Genomic DNA, 18,881 nt, shown 5'->3' with positions numbered 1-18,881 from the left:
CCACCCACCCCTTCCAGAGGAGATTTATTAGTGCTTATTTTTTCGTTATAATTAATTTTATTGCTATTTTTATTATATCATTGTGGTGCAATTTTGTGTTACGTTTTCTTGAGATATAATACCATTTTTTACATTTTTTCATGGATGGCACCAAATTGTTGATGATAATGATGCCCATTGTTAACCACATGGGTGGAGAGTGTTGTTGGCATATGACATCATCACAGTATGGTTATAAAAGATGTACACACAAACTCACAATCAAACTTTGGAAAGCACTAGAGCAAGTTAAGAAGAAACAAAGACATAATAGGTTTAGTTTGATTATAATTTTGATTTCATATTTAACCAAGAATTATGATTGATATACTTTTAGTTTTGGTGAAAGTCTGGCTTAACTGTCATGCATTTGACCACTTTCCAGTTTATCGACTATTCTTGTGAAACAGTCCTAAAACAATGATGCCCTCTCCCTGCTGCTTAAACCACTCCTATTTCAAAATGAACACAATAATAATGGGTATGATTTCAATTTTAGTCAGATTAAAAAATAGATAATAAATTATAATATATCATATTATACAATACTTAGCATATTGCAAAATATAAAATGTGTAAACAAAAACACAACATTAATGTATCATGATCTACCTACTGGGATTGTATTCTACCCTTGGGTCCCTGGTAATTGCTATCCTTAACTTTGAATCCCTGGAGCACCTTCAAAAAAGAGTCTGAAGACAACCTAAAGCACCACTGGTGTGACTGATGGGTAAATACATTTACAGCAGTCAGTTTGTCTGTTTTTGTAAAGTTTGCTATAACATCTTCCTTATGAAAGGTAACTTTGATAAAATTTCACCATCTTTTACAACAGAAAGACCATAGTAGTTTTTGACATTGTTTTGGCTTTTCATCATTTCATAACATGCTATTGAAGAATTTGTTGTTTGTAGTTTGAAAACGGACAGTGCTCATTCTTCTAAAGTGCAGTATTTCATTGCTCATGATACTTCTTCTTGACGTTTCTGAAATGTGTAGATTTTCCTGTGAAGAGTATGAAGCCTGCAACCCTGACAATAACCTTTATATTGATTTATCCTAAGTGCAATGTCACATCAGAGACTTCAGCTGATGACAGCCTTATTACAATAAAAATGTGTGCTCTTCTGGCAGTTCAGCCACAGGCAGATTTAGTAGGCACAGCCTTTAGTCTACTTATTATATTTGGGATTTCTGAACTGTTGCAGTTAATTATTATTAGTAGTATACTTTTGCCATACTAATAGAAATTCACTTACTTAATTCAACCATTAACTGACCATGCTTAATCCAATTATAGTGTCCAGTGAAAAGGAGTCTATACTTGAAGTTTCGGGTGCAATGAAAGAAACCAAACTGGATAGATCACCAGTCCATCACAGTACATTCTCACACATATCGACACGGGGCTAGCACAGAATTGGCATTCAAAGTAACTGACCCAGGTTTGGAATGGAGGTAATTATGGACATACCTCAAGATAACGCAATACTCCACACAGGAAAATTCAACACAGGCACAGACTGGGACCATGGGGAATCCATGTTACCCACTTCACCGCTGTGTCTCTCGTATTTACTTGAAAATAAATTTGCAAATTGTTACAACCTACTGTTGTTCCTGAAAATATGTCATACCTGCACACACTTAGTACATAGAATTTCATTAACTGGAATTTATGTTATTTTTAAATACTGATCTCATCAACTTAACATGTTATTTTGTATAGAAGTTAGATAAGGAAAAGGGCAATGGGTAGCAAAGTCCAATTAATAAGACTCAAAAATAATTTCTGTGGTACCCTTATTTAAAAATCTAGAAGAAATCCTAAGAGACAATCAGTAAGCTCTGTCATTTGAGACTTGCTGTATGAACAGGAAACTCTGAGTTTAGCTAGAGCTTTTTGTCCTTTTTCTTTTTACAACATTACGTAATCTGTTTTATTACCTTTTTACTTTTTTTTTTTTATTTTGGCCACTTTTCTTTTAAAATGCACTTTCTTTCTAATCATAGCTATTCTGTTTTTTGCAGGTCAGTCTGTCGAGTGACTCCAGCTGTGTGGAAGAAATTCTGAGGGTGAGTTTGTCTTTTCTTAACTCATTCTCTTTTGTTTCACAGAATAAGTGGCACTTAGAGACCTTTCCAAGATTCCCTGCCTGCTTTCAAAGCTGATTTACACTTGAGCCGTGTAGGAAGCCATTGCCTTGTGGGGAGCATTTGGTTACCCGACAGAAGCACAAATCCTTGCAGCTAACAGCCTGGGGGTTCTTTTGTGCTGTTGTGAAAAATAACTATGATTCAACTACAGAATATTGGCAACCTAGCATAGTACAAATAGGACTGATTTTTGTTATCAAGGTCTAATTTAATTTGAATTTTGTAGACATAACAATATCATCTCTATGCCATGCATCTTATAATCAGTAGTTTGCATAAGTTCAAGTTGAATGATATTACATTTGTTGAACCTGTTCACTCTTGGAGAACTCCAAGTGCCTCCAAGTTTTTATTTAGTAGAGCTGAAAATACTAAAGTAAAGTTATGAAACCATGGGAGTGTTGGCTGTCCCAATTGCCCAAATTTTAGTGCAGTTGCTGAATAAAGTCATATAGATTTACATTATCCTTTCATTCTCCCCCACTGAGCAGTCCACTCCTCAAATCTAAATTTAAAGGCTGAATTTTTTTTTCATTAAAAATATATATTATTTGAGCACTGATTAGCTAACAAAGCAGGTAAAACCGATAACCCAGGTATTAGTGAGAACCATTTAATTATTTTGTCAAAATCCGTACACCAGCCTATTAAAATCCACATTGTAACAGATTTTAGTATTTTTAGTTACATTTCAGTGTATGTTTATTCATGTATCAAAATAAACTGTGAGGAGGAGACCAAAAAAAAAACTGTTAGCATTGCTTAATTCAGTTTGGCGTGGGGTTTATTAAGAGATGCTATGTAAATTTACATGAGCCAGTTCTGGTAATCTGAATTGTACCACAGCAGTTTGAGCCATATTGTGCTTGTGGGAAGATCAAGCCTGTGATAGGGAATGTAATTATTCCCAGTGGAGTAAGAGGTTTTCGAAAGGAAGCTAATTTACATCACACAAAAAAGACAAAAAAAAAAAAGTGAATCCCCCACATACAGTCTTTAGCATTTTAAAGATGGTAAAATTCAATACTAGGATGAGATCAGTACCAGAAGCCCAGGTTTGTCATCTCTGTTCAATAAATCTACTAGCTGTTCAACTCATCGTATTCACTTCCTGTGTAGACATAATGTTTACTAAGCCACTGACACAGGAAAATAGACGCTCAAGGTTAAGATGGTGGATGATTGCTTCTGTAGGGTATAATATTCTGCCCCAGGTTTTCTAAGCCCCTCCACCTGCATGTGGCAGTGAGTACAAGAAAATTAGTATCAATTTTCAGCCTTTGAATCCCAGATTAGACTTCTTCCTTTTTCAAAGGAATTACAAATTGCTTAACACCATTTACTATTCTCCGTATATTTTGGTATATTGTACTGTATATTTCTTTGCAGAATCACCCTTTGCACTCTCACATAAGTAAATGCTTTATATATTGTATAAATACCGTACTATACAAAAGTATTACATGCTTGAGAGAAAACGCTATAAAGTTGGAATGCTTTGAAAAATAATATCAAGGATAGCTTTTATTAATCAATATAATACTAGAAAGTACAGGAAATAAAAAACCTTAAATGATACTGATATTTGGTGAGACCTTGAAAACAGGAGCAATTCTATATTTGCATGCATTTTCCGAAGGGCAACTGTTCCAGGCCTCTCGGAGAATTTGTCACAGATCTAGTGCTGACTTTGGTAGTCTTAATTGGTTCTGTCTCTACAAGTAGTCCCAGACGGGCTTGATAATGTTGAGATCAGGGATTTATGGAGGCCATATCATCTGTTGTAGGATTTCCTGTTCCTCTTTTTGCTGTAGATAGTTTTTCATGATTTACTCCTTATGTTTTGGGTCATTGTTGTGGTGCAGAACGAAGCTTGGACCAATCAGATACGTCTTTCATAATACTGCATGATGGATAAGAATCTGCCTGGTTTTCTCAGCAGTGAAGAGGCCATCCATTTTGATCAAATCACCAACTCTGTGGAAATGCAGCCATAAACCTACAGTACAAGGAACCTCCACCATGCTTCACTTTTGCATGTAGTCTTTAATCTATGTACCATTCTCCATCCCTTCAGTGAACAAATAGACTTCTGTTAGAGCTAAAAATGGACAATTTTGACTTTTCAGTCCTGAGCACCTCACAGTTCTTGTGTTTTCACGTGCAAGTGAGTCAAATGGCATTTTGATCTCAACTCCTCCATGAAGACCATTTCTGATAATATTTCTCTGGACTGGATTTACCAGAGTTCCAGTGGGTTATGCCAGTTGTAAGCTGATAGCCTTACTGGACATCTTCCAATTTCAAAAATAAGTACGCATGGTGTATTTCTCATTTCCTGCACTCAGAAACCATAGCTGGCCACTGGATTTCTGGTACTCAACCCATCTGGGTGATCTGCAAAAGACCTTGGAAAGCACACCTGGGAATGCCCTAAGATTTTTGCTTCAGAGAGAGACCATGGTAATGCAGGATTACAATCTTGTGTCTGTTCACTATGTTTTTTTTGCCATGGTCTAAGATTTACAGTTTAACCACCACATCTTCCAAAATCTTAGCTTTTTAGTGTGGTAGTCTGTTGCCCAGTTTTATCTCCTCTACACATCTGTTTCTGTTTTATTTAGTCACTTTAGTTCAACCTACACATGATGTCATTTGATCATTAGCGCCTCTTTGTTACATTTGCTTAATCAAGCATTGGGCCTTATGCCTACAAAGATCTCATATTTATAACTAGAAAGAGGTTGATTACTCTGTTAGTTTCTTTCTTTAAGGGCATTCAGATATCTTACTGTATTGCTTCACTTTTTACAAAAGGAATGTTTGCATCTCTAAAATATCCTCTTTTCTTTTGAAACATTAATCCAGAATACATAAAATAATTTTGTAAAACAAATATTTTTGTAAATTGTCTAAAATGCCTAATTATTTTGTATAGTATGTACACTTTATAATAATAATAATACTACTACTACTAATAATAAAACATTTATTTTTATAGACTTGACTAAGACCTTTACACAGTATGTACACATAATAATAATAATAATAACAATAATAATAATAATAATAATAATTATTATTATTATTATTATTACATTTTATTTATATGGCACCTTTCCCTTGCTCAGGGTGCTTAATAAACAATTTAACTGGAATATAGCAGCCTATCACTTACAACACATGCAATACTGATTTTTATCATTTTCCCTGCTTCATAATCGCTTACCAGAACCACAAATCATACAAAACACTGTTCATCATAGACATGATCAAAGCACTTTGTTGAGGTTAAAGGGACATTAGTTCTAGATACACGGTGGAAGACACCGACCTCTGTGTCAAAAACCGTGAGTGAGTGTTGCTGTAATATTGTCATTAACAGGAAAGTGTCCCTGGGAAATTTAAAAAGATAAATATAAAATCATGTTGTAAATATTTTTCAAATAAAGCAAAGTAACACTTACATTCTAATGAGTTAGTGAAACAGTGCTTGAAATCTTTGTGCAGGTCTGGTCAAGACAGCATAAAAATAGTAGAGCACAACTAGACCCAGTGCATCCTAGACTAAACACCATGTCCTGCTCTGACAAGCTAAACTAAATGAAATTCTATAATTTTTAACGTAGTCACCATCATTTCTCAAACGCATAAATATTTTTTTTTAAATAGTGAATATGATACTCAAGCACACCATTCAAAATTAAGGTCATTAAGGGAAGTGCTTTAAGTGTTAAAAACAGAGAGCATCTTTTCAGTTCAAGTTAGTTTATTTTTATATAATGTTCTTTACTGTGTGTAGGTGCAGAGTGTTGTGAGAAGTTGTAGCTAAAATACAAGTCAAAACTTTATAAATTAATAATTAGATGATTATTTCACATGAGACACAGGTTTGTTTAGATACACAGGACAATAAAGTAGTTTGAAACAGACAGCATAAATGGAACCCAACAATATCTGTCCATTAATTAATTGTTGAACTATGACCTGTTGACAATGAAGGAGAGGAAAACAAAAACCCCAGTCAGCAGAATGCCTTAATAAGCTAAAACTTTGGAGGGTCCACAATCAATTATAACAGGTAAGGTCAGAGCTGGAGACTTTGGCGAAATAGCCACCTGACCCCTCCTGGGCACTCTAGTATAAAGTCTGTGCCGGGCCATACAATCTGATGACAGAAGGCATCCATCCATTGACTCCAAGTCTCCCAATATCTCAGGGTTTTTTTTGTCAGGAAAATTGCTTGGTGGTAGAGCAGTAGCACCTTCTGAAATATAATAACAAAGAGAATAAGAACCGCATTCCCCTTGTTGTCACCTATAACCCACATCTTGAAGCACTTCGAAAATTTATAAAAGAACTTCAGCCAATGCTAAACAATGACAAAACACTGAAAAATGCATTTCCAGAACCACCCCTCCTGGCATACCGTAACCAGCATACAACCACCAAATCTGCTGCAACTAATTGTCCGAAACTCCGTAAGTGGACCAACAGAAAATGGTACATTTCCCTGCCTACAGAAAAGATGTAAAACATGTGCTCACATTTATAATACAGACCGTGTAATTATACCACACTGCCGACTAGAACATTGCATAAAGGGATCATTTTCCTGCAGATCATCTAATGTGGTCTACCTAATTCTCTGTATGAAATGTCCTGACACTGCGCTCTATGTGGGAGAAACTGGACAAATAATCCTCCAAAGAATGAACATACACAGGTTCCACATCAAGCATGGCAACACAGATGTTCATGTAGCAGCCCACTTCAACAGCCATGGAAACTGTGAGAGTGACTTTAAAGTCACAGTGCTTATGGGCAACTTCAGAACATAGCAAGAGAGAAAAAAATGGAAAGTCAAACTCGTGCTAAAATTTAACACATTGCAACATGGTTTGAAAAAAGACAACAGTTTTATGGCCAGATATGAGGATTGTTTGCATCTCTCGGACTGACACAGACAACATGACTACAGATACACATTGTATTGAAAAACTCATCAGAAACTTGAAAAGACTTTGTTGGACAGTTATCTTATCCAACGATCTTGACTATACATTGTTCTCCTCTCTTCCTAAATGAATCTTTGCCCGAAGAGGTCTATTATGTTTTGTTTCAGTTAAGATGTCTCACTTAAAGGTTTTCCAATGTTGTATCTCTCCTGGTGTCTATATAAACACAGGGAACTCCAGTTTCTGTATTACATCTTGCCTGAAAAGGGGCTTGAGTTGCCTCGAAAGCTTACATATTGTAATCTTTTAGTTAGCCAATAAAAGGTGTAATTTTGCTTGACTTCTCACTACATTCATAATGGCTAACACGGTACAACACCCTAGTACTACCGCTCTTCACACAAAGACTCAAGAGGACAAATGGTAGTGTTTTGCAGAGACACTGAGGAATTTTAGAAAACAGTTACTGTAGTTGAGAACTGGGAAATTTTCAGTTAGCAAGGCCTAAAACTTAGAACGAGGATTGATTCACAAGCAGGGGTGCTATTTTAGCTACCCACTCCCCCAGCCATATTATCCATTGTGCCACTGTGCCATCCAGCATATAAATCACAGGAACCAAATACTAAATTGCTTCTCCAAGATGCTAAATTGTATGTAAATCAAGTGAGTGAGATAGTAAGTGGTTCACACATAGTTCAAAGAGTGTAAATTATGTGAAGGAAGCACTTAATTATTCCAAAGAGATACCAGCTCGCTTTCACATAGTGGGTGAATGAGCTACTTAATAATTGCTGATAAATTTCTACTGTACATCTTTGTGTAAAATTAGTACAAAATGCCCCATTTTTCCTGTAGAGAGTATTTTTTACATTTTACTAGAATGATTTTTCACTGCTTTAAAGACATGAATTTTTAATTAATTTGTAAACATAGTTGTAGTACAAAGCAAAATCTTTTCCTTGTTTCTTTGTCTTTTAACCCTTCTCTCCCTAAACTATTTACAAAAAATACACATAAAACACACATATTAATTAAATATGTTGGTGTCAAATCTTCTCACATCTTCATAGTGGTGTGGAGGGCAGGTTGGAATATGAAAAGATTTGATTGTGGCATGAAGCAATGTCATTGTATTTCACAAGGGGAATGAGGGTCTCACTTTGAGGGGGAGGGTTGTCTGTTTATGTAATATCAAAATAGATTATTAAATCTGTATTAAACTGTGAGGAAGTCAATTATCAAATGTGTTTTTCAGCAAAATATCCATCCGTGCTTAAAACCAGCCATTAGTTGAGATTGAAAGTATGGCAAAACACTGTGAGCTGTCACTTTCTGTCCCTAGCTTACATAGTCATGTAAGGTTTATGAGGACACCCTGTTCTTTGTCCTTCATAGCAAAAGTCGTGCCAGTCATATTCATTACTGCTATCTGGTAGCCAGTCCTTTACAGTGTATTTGAAACTTTAAATGAAATGCTTTTTGTAGAGACCAGCATCATTAAGGTATCTAACTTAATTTTTTCCAACATTCAAAGTAAATTTAGTGTGCAAATGGCAATGGACTGTCAGTGACTTAACATTCTTTCACATCGACCTCATCGAGTTTAGGCACATAACATCGGGCAAGGCAGGAAGTAACCCCAAACAGTGCCACAGTCCACTGCAGAGCCTACTCATACACAAATCCATACCCACACTGCGGCCAATTTTGAGTCACCAGTTAATCAAACCTGAATATCTTTTGGGATATGGCAGAAAAATCACAGTACCTGGATGCTAACTTATGCTGACATGAGGAAGACAGTCAGACTCTACATGAACACACAGCTAAGTGCAGGATTGGAGTTCGTGACCCTGGATCTAAGGACTGGTGACACTATCTACTTTATGAAAAAGGGAGGCAAAATGTATTTTGAGCTGTTAAAATATTTCTTTTTTAGTTGCTGTATAAATCTGATTAACTGTTTTTAAGGTAAACTCCTCTGTTGTAAGTAGTGCATTCCAATGCAATAGTAGGTTAAGATGCAGACAACAAGACATGCTACTGTCATGCCTCTGGCTGTACCCAGATTACAGTCAAGAACCAGTTAAAAACATATCTCCTAAGTTTAAATGGTGATTTTAAGCCCATTAGAATAAGTAAAGTGCAATTGAACAATCAGTCCTGTGCACCGCTGTAGTTTGGTGCTTTCATAGCCCAGCGACCACAACCAATAAAAGTGGTTTGGGTTAATTTACAGTTGTACTGTAGCTACATTTTTTAAATATTTTCTAATTTTATACATCAGCTTTTATATCTGAAGAGTTTAGAAAATACATATATTTAGCATGCATTTAACATGCTACACAGAACTGAAAGTAAGTTTTTCAACATTCACTGGCGTCTTGTTCCATTTTCACAATTTATAACATAGTTTCAACAAATTTATTTATAAATATGCATAGAAGCAGACTATGAATATTGACCGCTCTAAGACTGAGATTTTTAGCCAAAATAAAGGCTCCAAAGAACCAATTTTCTACAGTCTACAGTCTACAGTCTGGGCTCTGCAGGTAGAATTTTTGCACATGGGGGACTTTGTGTAAAAAGGGTAATTTCTAAAAATTAGAAATTGTCATCAAAATATGTGCAAATACCCTTAAGTTAAAGTCTGCAATGTGCACTTTAATCACATCTCAATTGTTTGATTTGTAATTTTAAATTGTGAAGCAGAGGGGTAAATCAAGGAAAAGTGTGTCTTTGTTCCAAACATTATGGAGGGCACTGTAGATAAACCACACTGAAAAAGCAGTAGAAAAGAAGTAGACAAAACATATTGGATCTTATGAAGCCTGTACAGGTGATACAGATGATTTGGGATTATGGATACAAGGTAAGGACATTGGTGACAGGGTTATCTATACTGTAATATACCCTGGGTCAGATCTACTATGAAACTAATGAAGCTTAAGTGATCTGCATCTCGCCCAGTGCTTCAAACATTTAAAAGCCTGTACAGCAGCTGTCTTTGTCATCTACTCTTTGTCTTTTATTTCTGGCCTCGGCCATGGTTAAATCTTTTGGCACAAAGTTTCCTCTCATGGGATGTGAGTTCTTGATATTTTTTAGTTTAAAAACGGAATAAGACTCTGAAAATCTAATAACATCACATTAAAGTTTGATAAATTCTGAAAAGAATGATACCAAACACATATATATATAGGTTTTACAATAAGCCCAATTTAAATCGTGACAAAAACGTGACATAAAATCGTTGCACAGAATCATTGCACTTTTATGCTTAGGATTTTATATATAGAGAGTAGATTACAAATTTTATTTAACAAAAAAACTTGTTACTTCCTGCATTATTACCTGTCAAATGTTTTGAAAAATGTTTACAGTTTTTCTACTGGTAGAACAACGTAATCTTTAAAATGTAGGACTGAATTGTGAATATGCTCTCAGTTGCTACTTCTGATTCAGTTTCATTCAAAAATCAAGTTTTGGTGAAATTATTTTTGTACACAATGAAAAAAATGTATTTATAATAAATTTTCCATTTGATCACCATAGGACTTTTGTCTTGCGTTTGTCTTTATTTTTATCAATATGGATGTTTGTGGATAGCACAGTGGTTAGCACCAGTACTCCCTTCCTTTAGGAGCACTGTTTTGATTTCTAACCTAGTCACCACCAGAGGATTTGGCAAATTCTTTCCATGTCCACATAGGAATTATCTGCATACTCATGTTTCCATACACGTCCCAAAGAACATGAGTGTTACGTTTATTGGTCTTTCTAAACTGCCATGGTGTATATGTGTGTATGAATGTGCCTGCAATGCATTATTAGCTCTATCTTCATACTGAGTTTCTGGCTTTTGTCTACTTCTTCTGTTAGGCTAGGCTGTGGTTCCTCGCAATCATATAGTGAATAAAGTTGTTTCAGAAAATTGATGGACGGAGGCGTGTTGTGCCTGGTTTTGATTCTTGGCAGGGGTGTTTTCTCTACAGACTTTACATTTTGTTCCTTTGCTCATGTCAGTTTACCACACAGTACAAACACATGCTGTCAAGTTGATCCTCCATTGTAAATTATCCCATTGTGTCTGCTTAGCTGTTTTTGGTGCCATGCATTGAACTGGAATAATTCATGAATGGTACCTTGTGCCAGCTGCTAACAAAATAGGCTCCAGCACCTAGCAAACCTGAATTACGGGTATACAAAAAATGTAAAGATGGGAATACAGTATGTATGTTTTTAATGGATGAAAAACTTTGAGTATAAACACAAGTCTGATATCTCATGAGTAAACATTTAAAATCAGCACTTATAACTTCTAGCATTTGGCTCAAGTCCTATATATCTACTAAAGTAGAGATGGTAGACAGCTTGAAGGTGGAAAAGCTGGGGGTGGGAATGTGTGTAACATGATGTGAATTTTAAGTGATTAAACAGACGTCACTGGAAAACTGAGTAACAAGTTTGTCTGACCTAGTGAATTATGTGAACCTGTCAAATGTGGGAACCCACTGGGAAGCAGATGATGTCAAATACCCGTTGCCAGGAAACTAGGTGTTTAGCTGTCAAGAAGAATGAGTAAGTGTGGCCACTTTCAGAATCGTCAGAAATAAATAACCAAGTCTCTATTTGCTGCTCTGCTGGAATGGCATGTGAAAAAATTTCTGCTTTTCAAGAAAGAGAAATTGGAACTCCTGGCTGTTTTTCTTATACTTCTGTTGTAGCCAGATTGCAGTTATTATCTAGCTTTTTTTTTTTAAGCCAAATGCAACCTTCAATATGACTTAGAAATTTTTGAATAAGTATGAATGCTTGTTGTATTCATTGTGCACATCTGCTCTACCTTTCTTGATACCTTGAGCCAAACCTTGCATGAGTATCTGGAGTTGGTCCACTGAATTTACATGAGAAGGGAGGCATTGTAGAACCTATAGTAAATGTCACTAAAAGTCTGTCTGGGGAGCATATGCACATAATTTTCTATACACTGTGGCTTGGGTTCTTTTTTCCACAGCACACGAGTGGGAGCTTGTAACATAGTTTTAAAGTTATGTTACTTGTGTGGGTACAAAAAAGACAGATTTACAATCAGATTCTACTGTTGGCATGAATGTTTAATCAGGCCAGAAGATACATTTTTTGAGAAAGTAAACACACACACTTTTCAAGTATTGAGGAACATTGTATTGTCTAGCTAATGTTAAGCATATTTCTGCTTGTGTTGAAGGATTTAAGCCATTTCACGTCTAATGTAAAGAATTATTATTATTATTATTATTATTTTGGTGCTTTTTATGGTTGTGAGGTTTGTGGATGATACGACCGTAGTGGGTCTCATATCAGACAATGATGAGACTCACTATAGAGAGGAGATGCAACACCTAGCACTATGGTGCTCAGCCAACAACCTCATCATGAACACCAGCAAGACCAAAGAGGACATTGTGGACTATAGGAGGTCCAGAAGAACAGAACATGCTCCTATATTCATACATGAGGAGGCTGTAACATGTGTGGACAATATCAAGTTCTTGGGTATCCACATCACATTGGATCTGAGCTGGTCTTTGAACACATCTCACCTGGTAAAGAAGGCCCAACAAAGACTCTTCTTCCTCAGGAAGATGAGACGTGCTGGATTCTCCTCTTGGCTGCTCACAAACTTCTACAGATCCGCTACAGAAAGCATTCTCTGTCACAGTATGACAGTGTGGTATGGCAGCTGCACAGCACAAGCCAGGAAGGACTTGGCACGGGTGGTGAGAACAGCACAGGGGATTGTAGGAAGTCCTCTCCTAGACCTGGACTCTGTATATGCTAGAAGGGTGCAGAAGAGGGCCAAATGTATAGCTGCGGATCTCACCCATCCAGGAAATGGACTGTTTGTACCACTGCCTTCGGGAAAGTGGTTCAGAAACATAAAAACACGTACCAGCAGACTGAAAGGCAGCTTTTTCCCCAGAGCTGTGAAGTCCATCTGCCCCTGCTGATACACACATACACATCTACCCCTAACCTGCCCCCCTGTAGACATGCACACGCACTTTCCTTCGTAATCAAACACACACACACGTATTCCTCCCCTGCAGACCCACACACACAGATCACTGGTCTCCGCAAGTCTGGACTTGATGATGTTTTATTGCTGCTCTCTTTTTTACTTATTATGTTTATTTTATTATTTATAGTGTATTGTGTATTTAAGTATTCTGTCTTGAAGCTGAGTCCTACCAACAAAAATTTCGTTATGTGTATGCATAATAACAATAATGAATTCTATCTATCTATCGATCTGTTTATGTGTTGGGAATATCTTCTATCAGCTTGTAAGCTGTACACATGATGCTGACTCAATCTGATCACATATTTCCAGTGCAGGGCTTGATATTCTGCTCTACTTGCACATTAACTCTTAACCGTATATTAACTGGAATAGTAATTGGCAAGCTAAGCTACCCAAATGGTCTGGTCTTGTCATTTTTTATGTTATTACTTTATGGTACTTGTGTCTAACACTTTCAAAATTAGTTCTTCAGTTGCTTTGTTTAGCACAGTAAGGATTACAGATATGTCATGCTGAAGAAATCTACTACACATGCTTATGTGCCTTGTGTCCTTGAATAGAAGAGGAGTGCTTCAACTTTACTGATTTTCCAAACAAGGTGACATTATCCATCCATTCCAGTGAGACTGCTTAATCAATTGTAGAGTCACTGGAGACCGAATCCTATCAAAACACCAGACAGAAAGCAACCTTTCATAGGCACCAGTCCATCAAGGGGTATGGTCGAGGCACACCCATAATCACTTACATCAATTTGAAGTGTTAATATGAGCCTATTTGGAATGTGCGTGGAAAACTACAAAACAACCAGGGTTGAAGAGATCTCCAAATACATGATGTCTGTGAAGCTGCCTGAAGTAATAGTATTGCTGAGCCTATCCACCTCCCTAAGGATTTCAGTCTTCCAATGTATTGCCCATTTGTGAGAACAGTGAATTCCTGCTTAACTTGACTTCCAATTTATTGTATATCCTAATTATGTATTTAAGTTAAGTAAATGTTTCATTTTATGTACCACGTTCATACATGCACTACAAGTAGATGTACAGAGCACCATGTTGTGCCATTCTGGTCTCCTTTGGTGTTAATTTCTATTTGGGATGATATTTTTTTCTTAAAGTATTAGTCCACTCAAAAGTGATATTTTTTATATGTTACTCCATGAGGATTGTAGTGATGGCTAGGAAAGATTGTAATCACATGTCTTCATGGAGATCAGATAGAACAATGTTACTGATAGAATGTCACACTATGAATGGCAAACACTGGACAATAGCAATCGATTTCAAAAACATCTGTGAAATAATGTCACATTACTTGTGTTGTATAATCCACATATGAAGTCATCCAGTTGTATGCTCATAACATACAAATATGCATACATTTTGTGCTAATCTATTATTAAATAAATTCTTCCAGAAAATGAAAATAGATCACAAATGGAAAGCCAGTTCACATGGCAGCATGTATTCGCACTGAATACAGAATTCTTGACCAATGAGTGAGGGGGAGTGGCAGGTCTTTCATTTATAAACGCAATCCTGTGTGAACTGGCTTCCTGTTTATGGAGGCTGCCATTCTATCAGAAAAATTGCTATCTCTGTTCTAATATAATAAAATTTTGAATGAATTGCTCAAGGAATTGCATTTAATAAAGCATTCAGTTTCCACTATTTGTTTAATATAGCATTCAGATTCCACTCCTTCACACAAAGTATCATAGGAATACAGAACAAGCTACTAAGTCATGTAGCTAAAGTGAAAGATTTGCCAAGTTTTGCAATGATACAATGAGAGGACAACTTCACTCTTAGAGAGACAAACTAGTTTGTTGAATTGAATGTCTTTTCCCATCTATCAAACGTGTTATGTTCTTATTTCTCAGGTACAAATTTTCTCAAATTATGGTCTGTCTTGATGATTAAACATTTTTTTCAGTCATTTATCCTGAAAGGTTTCTCATTTCTGTTATGTTGCCCTTAGCTGGCATATGCAGTCCTTATGCCCAAATGTTCATTGTTACAACTAATATTTTGTGTTTAGTGAGCAGTTAGAATTAGAATTGTTCTTCCTAGAGTATAAATCTCAAAATCTATTAGTTCTCTTGATTTACTCTTTCGTGATGTGTTTTTTAACGGTATCATTGTGAAATTTCTTTTATAAACAGAGTATCAGTAATATAGCATTGTCTGCCCTATATCTGAAGACAAGAGCTTTTGTGCCCTTGATCCTTTTGCACAGGTTTGCTTGTTTGAATTTCTTGTAGAGAAAATGGGAGCCCATTGACAGTGTTTAGTATGTTCCCTCAACAGAAAATGCAAATTCCACTGTGGAAAAAAAGTATAGACATTTGCTTGTAACTGGTTGGGCTGGAAGAAGATTAGCAGGCAGTGTTAATACTAGGTTCGTCCAAGTTGGAAAAAATGCTTGACTATTAAAAACCCTCACAGCACAGAGCTAAAATTAGAGATACAGTATTGTATTTTTATAGCTATTATTTTAAAGTTGGCTGATTTTTTGCTGAATTTACATTGAAAACAAGAACCAAGCACATGTGTGGTAGTAGAATTTTATCATCTTGCAAGGCATAAAAAGTCTAAGAATATGGACATTTTCCAACACTCTTTGTGGAAATCTTTTAAATTAGATTAATTTGGCTTGCTTTCTCTGCTTCTCTCTCATTCTCTCTTTTTAGCTTGCTTGCTTTATTTCTATATATTGATACAACACACCATTGAGGTAGTGTCACTGGAAACTTGAAATTAAAATGGTAATTCTTTGTGAGTAACATTATGGTTACAGAGGGCTTGCCAGAAGGGAAGTTTAAAGGCAGGCAAAGGTTGTTCTACAAAAATCAATAGCACTAAACACCAAAACCGAAACACAACCTGCAATCTATACATGAGAAAATCCTGCTGATAATTTCTGAGTCAAACTCAAACAAAGCCTTATTAACTTTTGTTTTTACAAGGTGATTTATTGTTGAAAACAAACCCAGATCTTTATTTTTTAGGTAAACTTCAGTCATGAGTCTCATGAATGCCTCCGTCTTTTATACTGTAATGTAGACACAATGAATGGAGTCCATTTGATCATACGCTTAGTTGAGCAATAGAGATCTGAAGTATGGCCTTTTTGCAAAGTTATCCTGTAAATAATTTTACTCTTTGAATGTTGAGAAGTACACACTGACATCTTTTATATCATAGCCACCATAATGTCAGAGATCAGGTGACAGATACTGTATATCATGTGCCTACTAACCACAGAGCATTATAGTGACCAAATGGGAGACAAATACACTAAAATGTGGCACTCGTACAAAAAACATATACACAAAATGGTGACACAATGATGTCACCAAAATAATGATAAAAACATAGCAAATGTTAATAATTGTAAACATATCACAGACCACATTAAACACTGAAATTGAATTCATGCAGATTTGGCAGCTTTGTGTTAACATCATGTGTCACAATGCCATTTGTCAGTTGGGGTCAGTTCCAGTGTACCTGAGATTGTACGGTACTAGCTGCAGATCAAGACTAGGCTACGTAGTGTGGTACTAAGAGAAGATGATCCTCAGGTCCAAACCCTGTGTCACTGAACAGCAAAACAAAATTAGACTCTAAACACAAGACAGAAGTCAACAAAAATACATTGAATGAATGTTCTAATCCTAACTAGACACTCTTACCCCTCACTATGATAATTAATTTCAAATTCAAGTAAATTTTGGTTTTATTCAAGGTATAAAAGCTAGAAGCTTTCTGTGGCAGGTCCACTGCTACAAGTACTTGGGAGTCCACACCAATGACAGGTTGGACCGGTCTCAGAAGACAAAGGAACTACAATATATAAGAAAGGGCAGAGTAGGCCTTGGAAGACTGCATTCCTTTAATGTGGAAAGTGACATCTTTCACATCTTTAACCCTTTAACTGCCAACTCCCTAAATATTCCCCATGCCAGGCGAAATCTGAACAATTTTCGTTTTTTACTTTTTTACATTTATTCAAGCAGTATTGACCACTAAATGTTGTGCAAGTTCTAGAAATGGGCAAACACATACAACTGGAGTACCAGTTATCCATCCAAATGGTGTACCCATTGTCCAATAGTGGTAGGGCAAGGTACACAACAATTTTCTCTGAAAGTCCAAAGTCCTTACATTCATCTGGCAACACTGCTGAAATACTACTCATAGGATCCTCTTTGCCAGTGTGTACACGAATTCTATAAATGTAACCTGAATTCTCAGCTAAGCAAAACATCTTGATACCAAACCGTGCCCTTTTCAATGGTAGATACTGTCGAAACTGTAAGCGGCCCTTCCACAACAATAAACTTTCATCAACTGCAACTGACGGTCCTGGCATGTAGGGCAACTGAAATGTTTCAAATAAATGGTCAATCAAAGGACGTAGCTTGAACAAGCGGTCGCGGTTTGGATCTTTCTTATCTGGCTCATTTCTGTTGTCATTCAAATGAAAGAATTTCAGCAGCAAAGAGAATCGGTTACGTTTCATGATAGCTGCAAAAATATGTGTTGCATACATAGGATCTGTAGACCAGTACATCTCAATATCTGGTTTTCTGATTATTCCCATCAACATCAAAATCCCAATGAATTTTTTCATTTCGTTTTCATCAGTGTCTACCCAAGCACGAACACGGGAATGTGGAGGTAAATTGGGATTTTTCTCAATAAACTGTGCTGCATACAGATTTGTCTGATGAACAAAATGTCTGATCAAATCAGGTGACACAAACAGCTCATAAAACTGCTCAGTAGCGTAATTGTTTACATCAACAGTAAAGCCACACGTTGCCTCAAACGGATGCAGAAAAGGTAGTTCACCACGGGCAGCAGTCCAGTTGAGATGCTGGGGATACACCCACTCATCGCCGTCATCCGATGCGTCTTCATTCACAGTATCATGCAGCACACGTTGATGCTCATCATTGTCGCTAAAATCTTCTTCAGAACTGCTACAATCATGATCAGAATTGTCCAAAATCGCCTGCAAAGCCTCACTTGAAGTCAGTTTACGTTTTGCCATATTCACAGCTGTCACTTCCGAATCACGTCACATAACCGGCCAAAACAACCACAGAGTTGTCGAAATACAATGTAGTAATAACTAGCAAAATACCCGTGCTTCGCAGCGGAGAAGTAGTGTGTTAAAGAGGTTAAATAAACATATATATACATAAACATATATACTTATATATACATATCTACATATACACATATCTACATATATACATATATATATATATACATGTACACATCCACATATATATACATATATCAACATATATATACACATACATATACACACATACATACATACACACATATATATATATATATATACACATACAGACACATATTTACATATCTACATATATATACACATATATACATATCTACATACATACACATCTATCTATCTATCTATCTATCTATCTATCTATCTATCTATCTATCTATCTATCTATCTATCTATCTATCTATCTATCTATCTATCTATCTATCTATCTCTCTCTCTCTCTCTCTATATATATATATATATATATATATATATATATATATCTATCAATCTATCTATCTATATATATATATCTCTATCTATCTATTGTCAGTTTA

The 18,881-nt window shown here is 36.1% G+C and overlaps 1 protein-coding gene across 2 annotated transcripts in view; it reads left to right on the top strand.

The window, feature by feature from the left end:
• aff2 (AF4/FMR2 family, member 2) overlaps positions 1-18,881 on the top strand; it is a 684,414-nt gene that overhangs the window by 360,523 nt on the left and 305,010 nt on the right. For both annotated transcript variants that reach the window (XM_051935183.1, XM_028816861.2), the window contains exon 4: positions 2,074-2,118. In XM_051935183.1, the coding sequence (XP_051791143.1) occupies positions 2,074-2,118 (45 nt within the window). The remainder of the gene's footprint in view (positions 1-2,073; positions 2,119-18,881) is intronic.

The sequence above is a fragment of the Erpetoichthys calabaricus genome, chromosome 12, assembly GCF_900747795.2.
Source record: "Erpetoichthys calabaricus chromosome 12, fErpCal1.3, whole genome shotgun sequence".
NCBI classification, from domain to species: domain Eukaryota; kingdom Metazoa; phylum Chordata; class Cladistia; order Polypteriformes; family Polypteridae; genus Erpetoichthys; species Erpetoichthys calabaricus.
The sequence above is the reverse complement of the archived record's forward strand: the minus strand, read 5'-3'. Positions and strand labels throughout refer to the sequence as shown.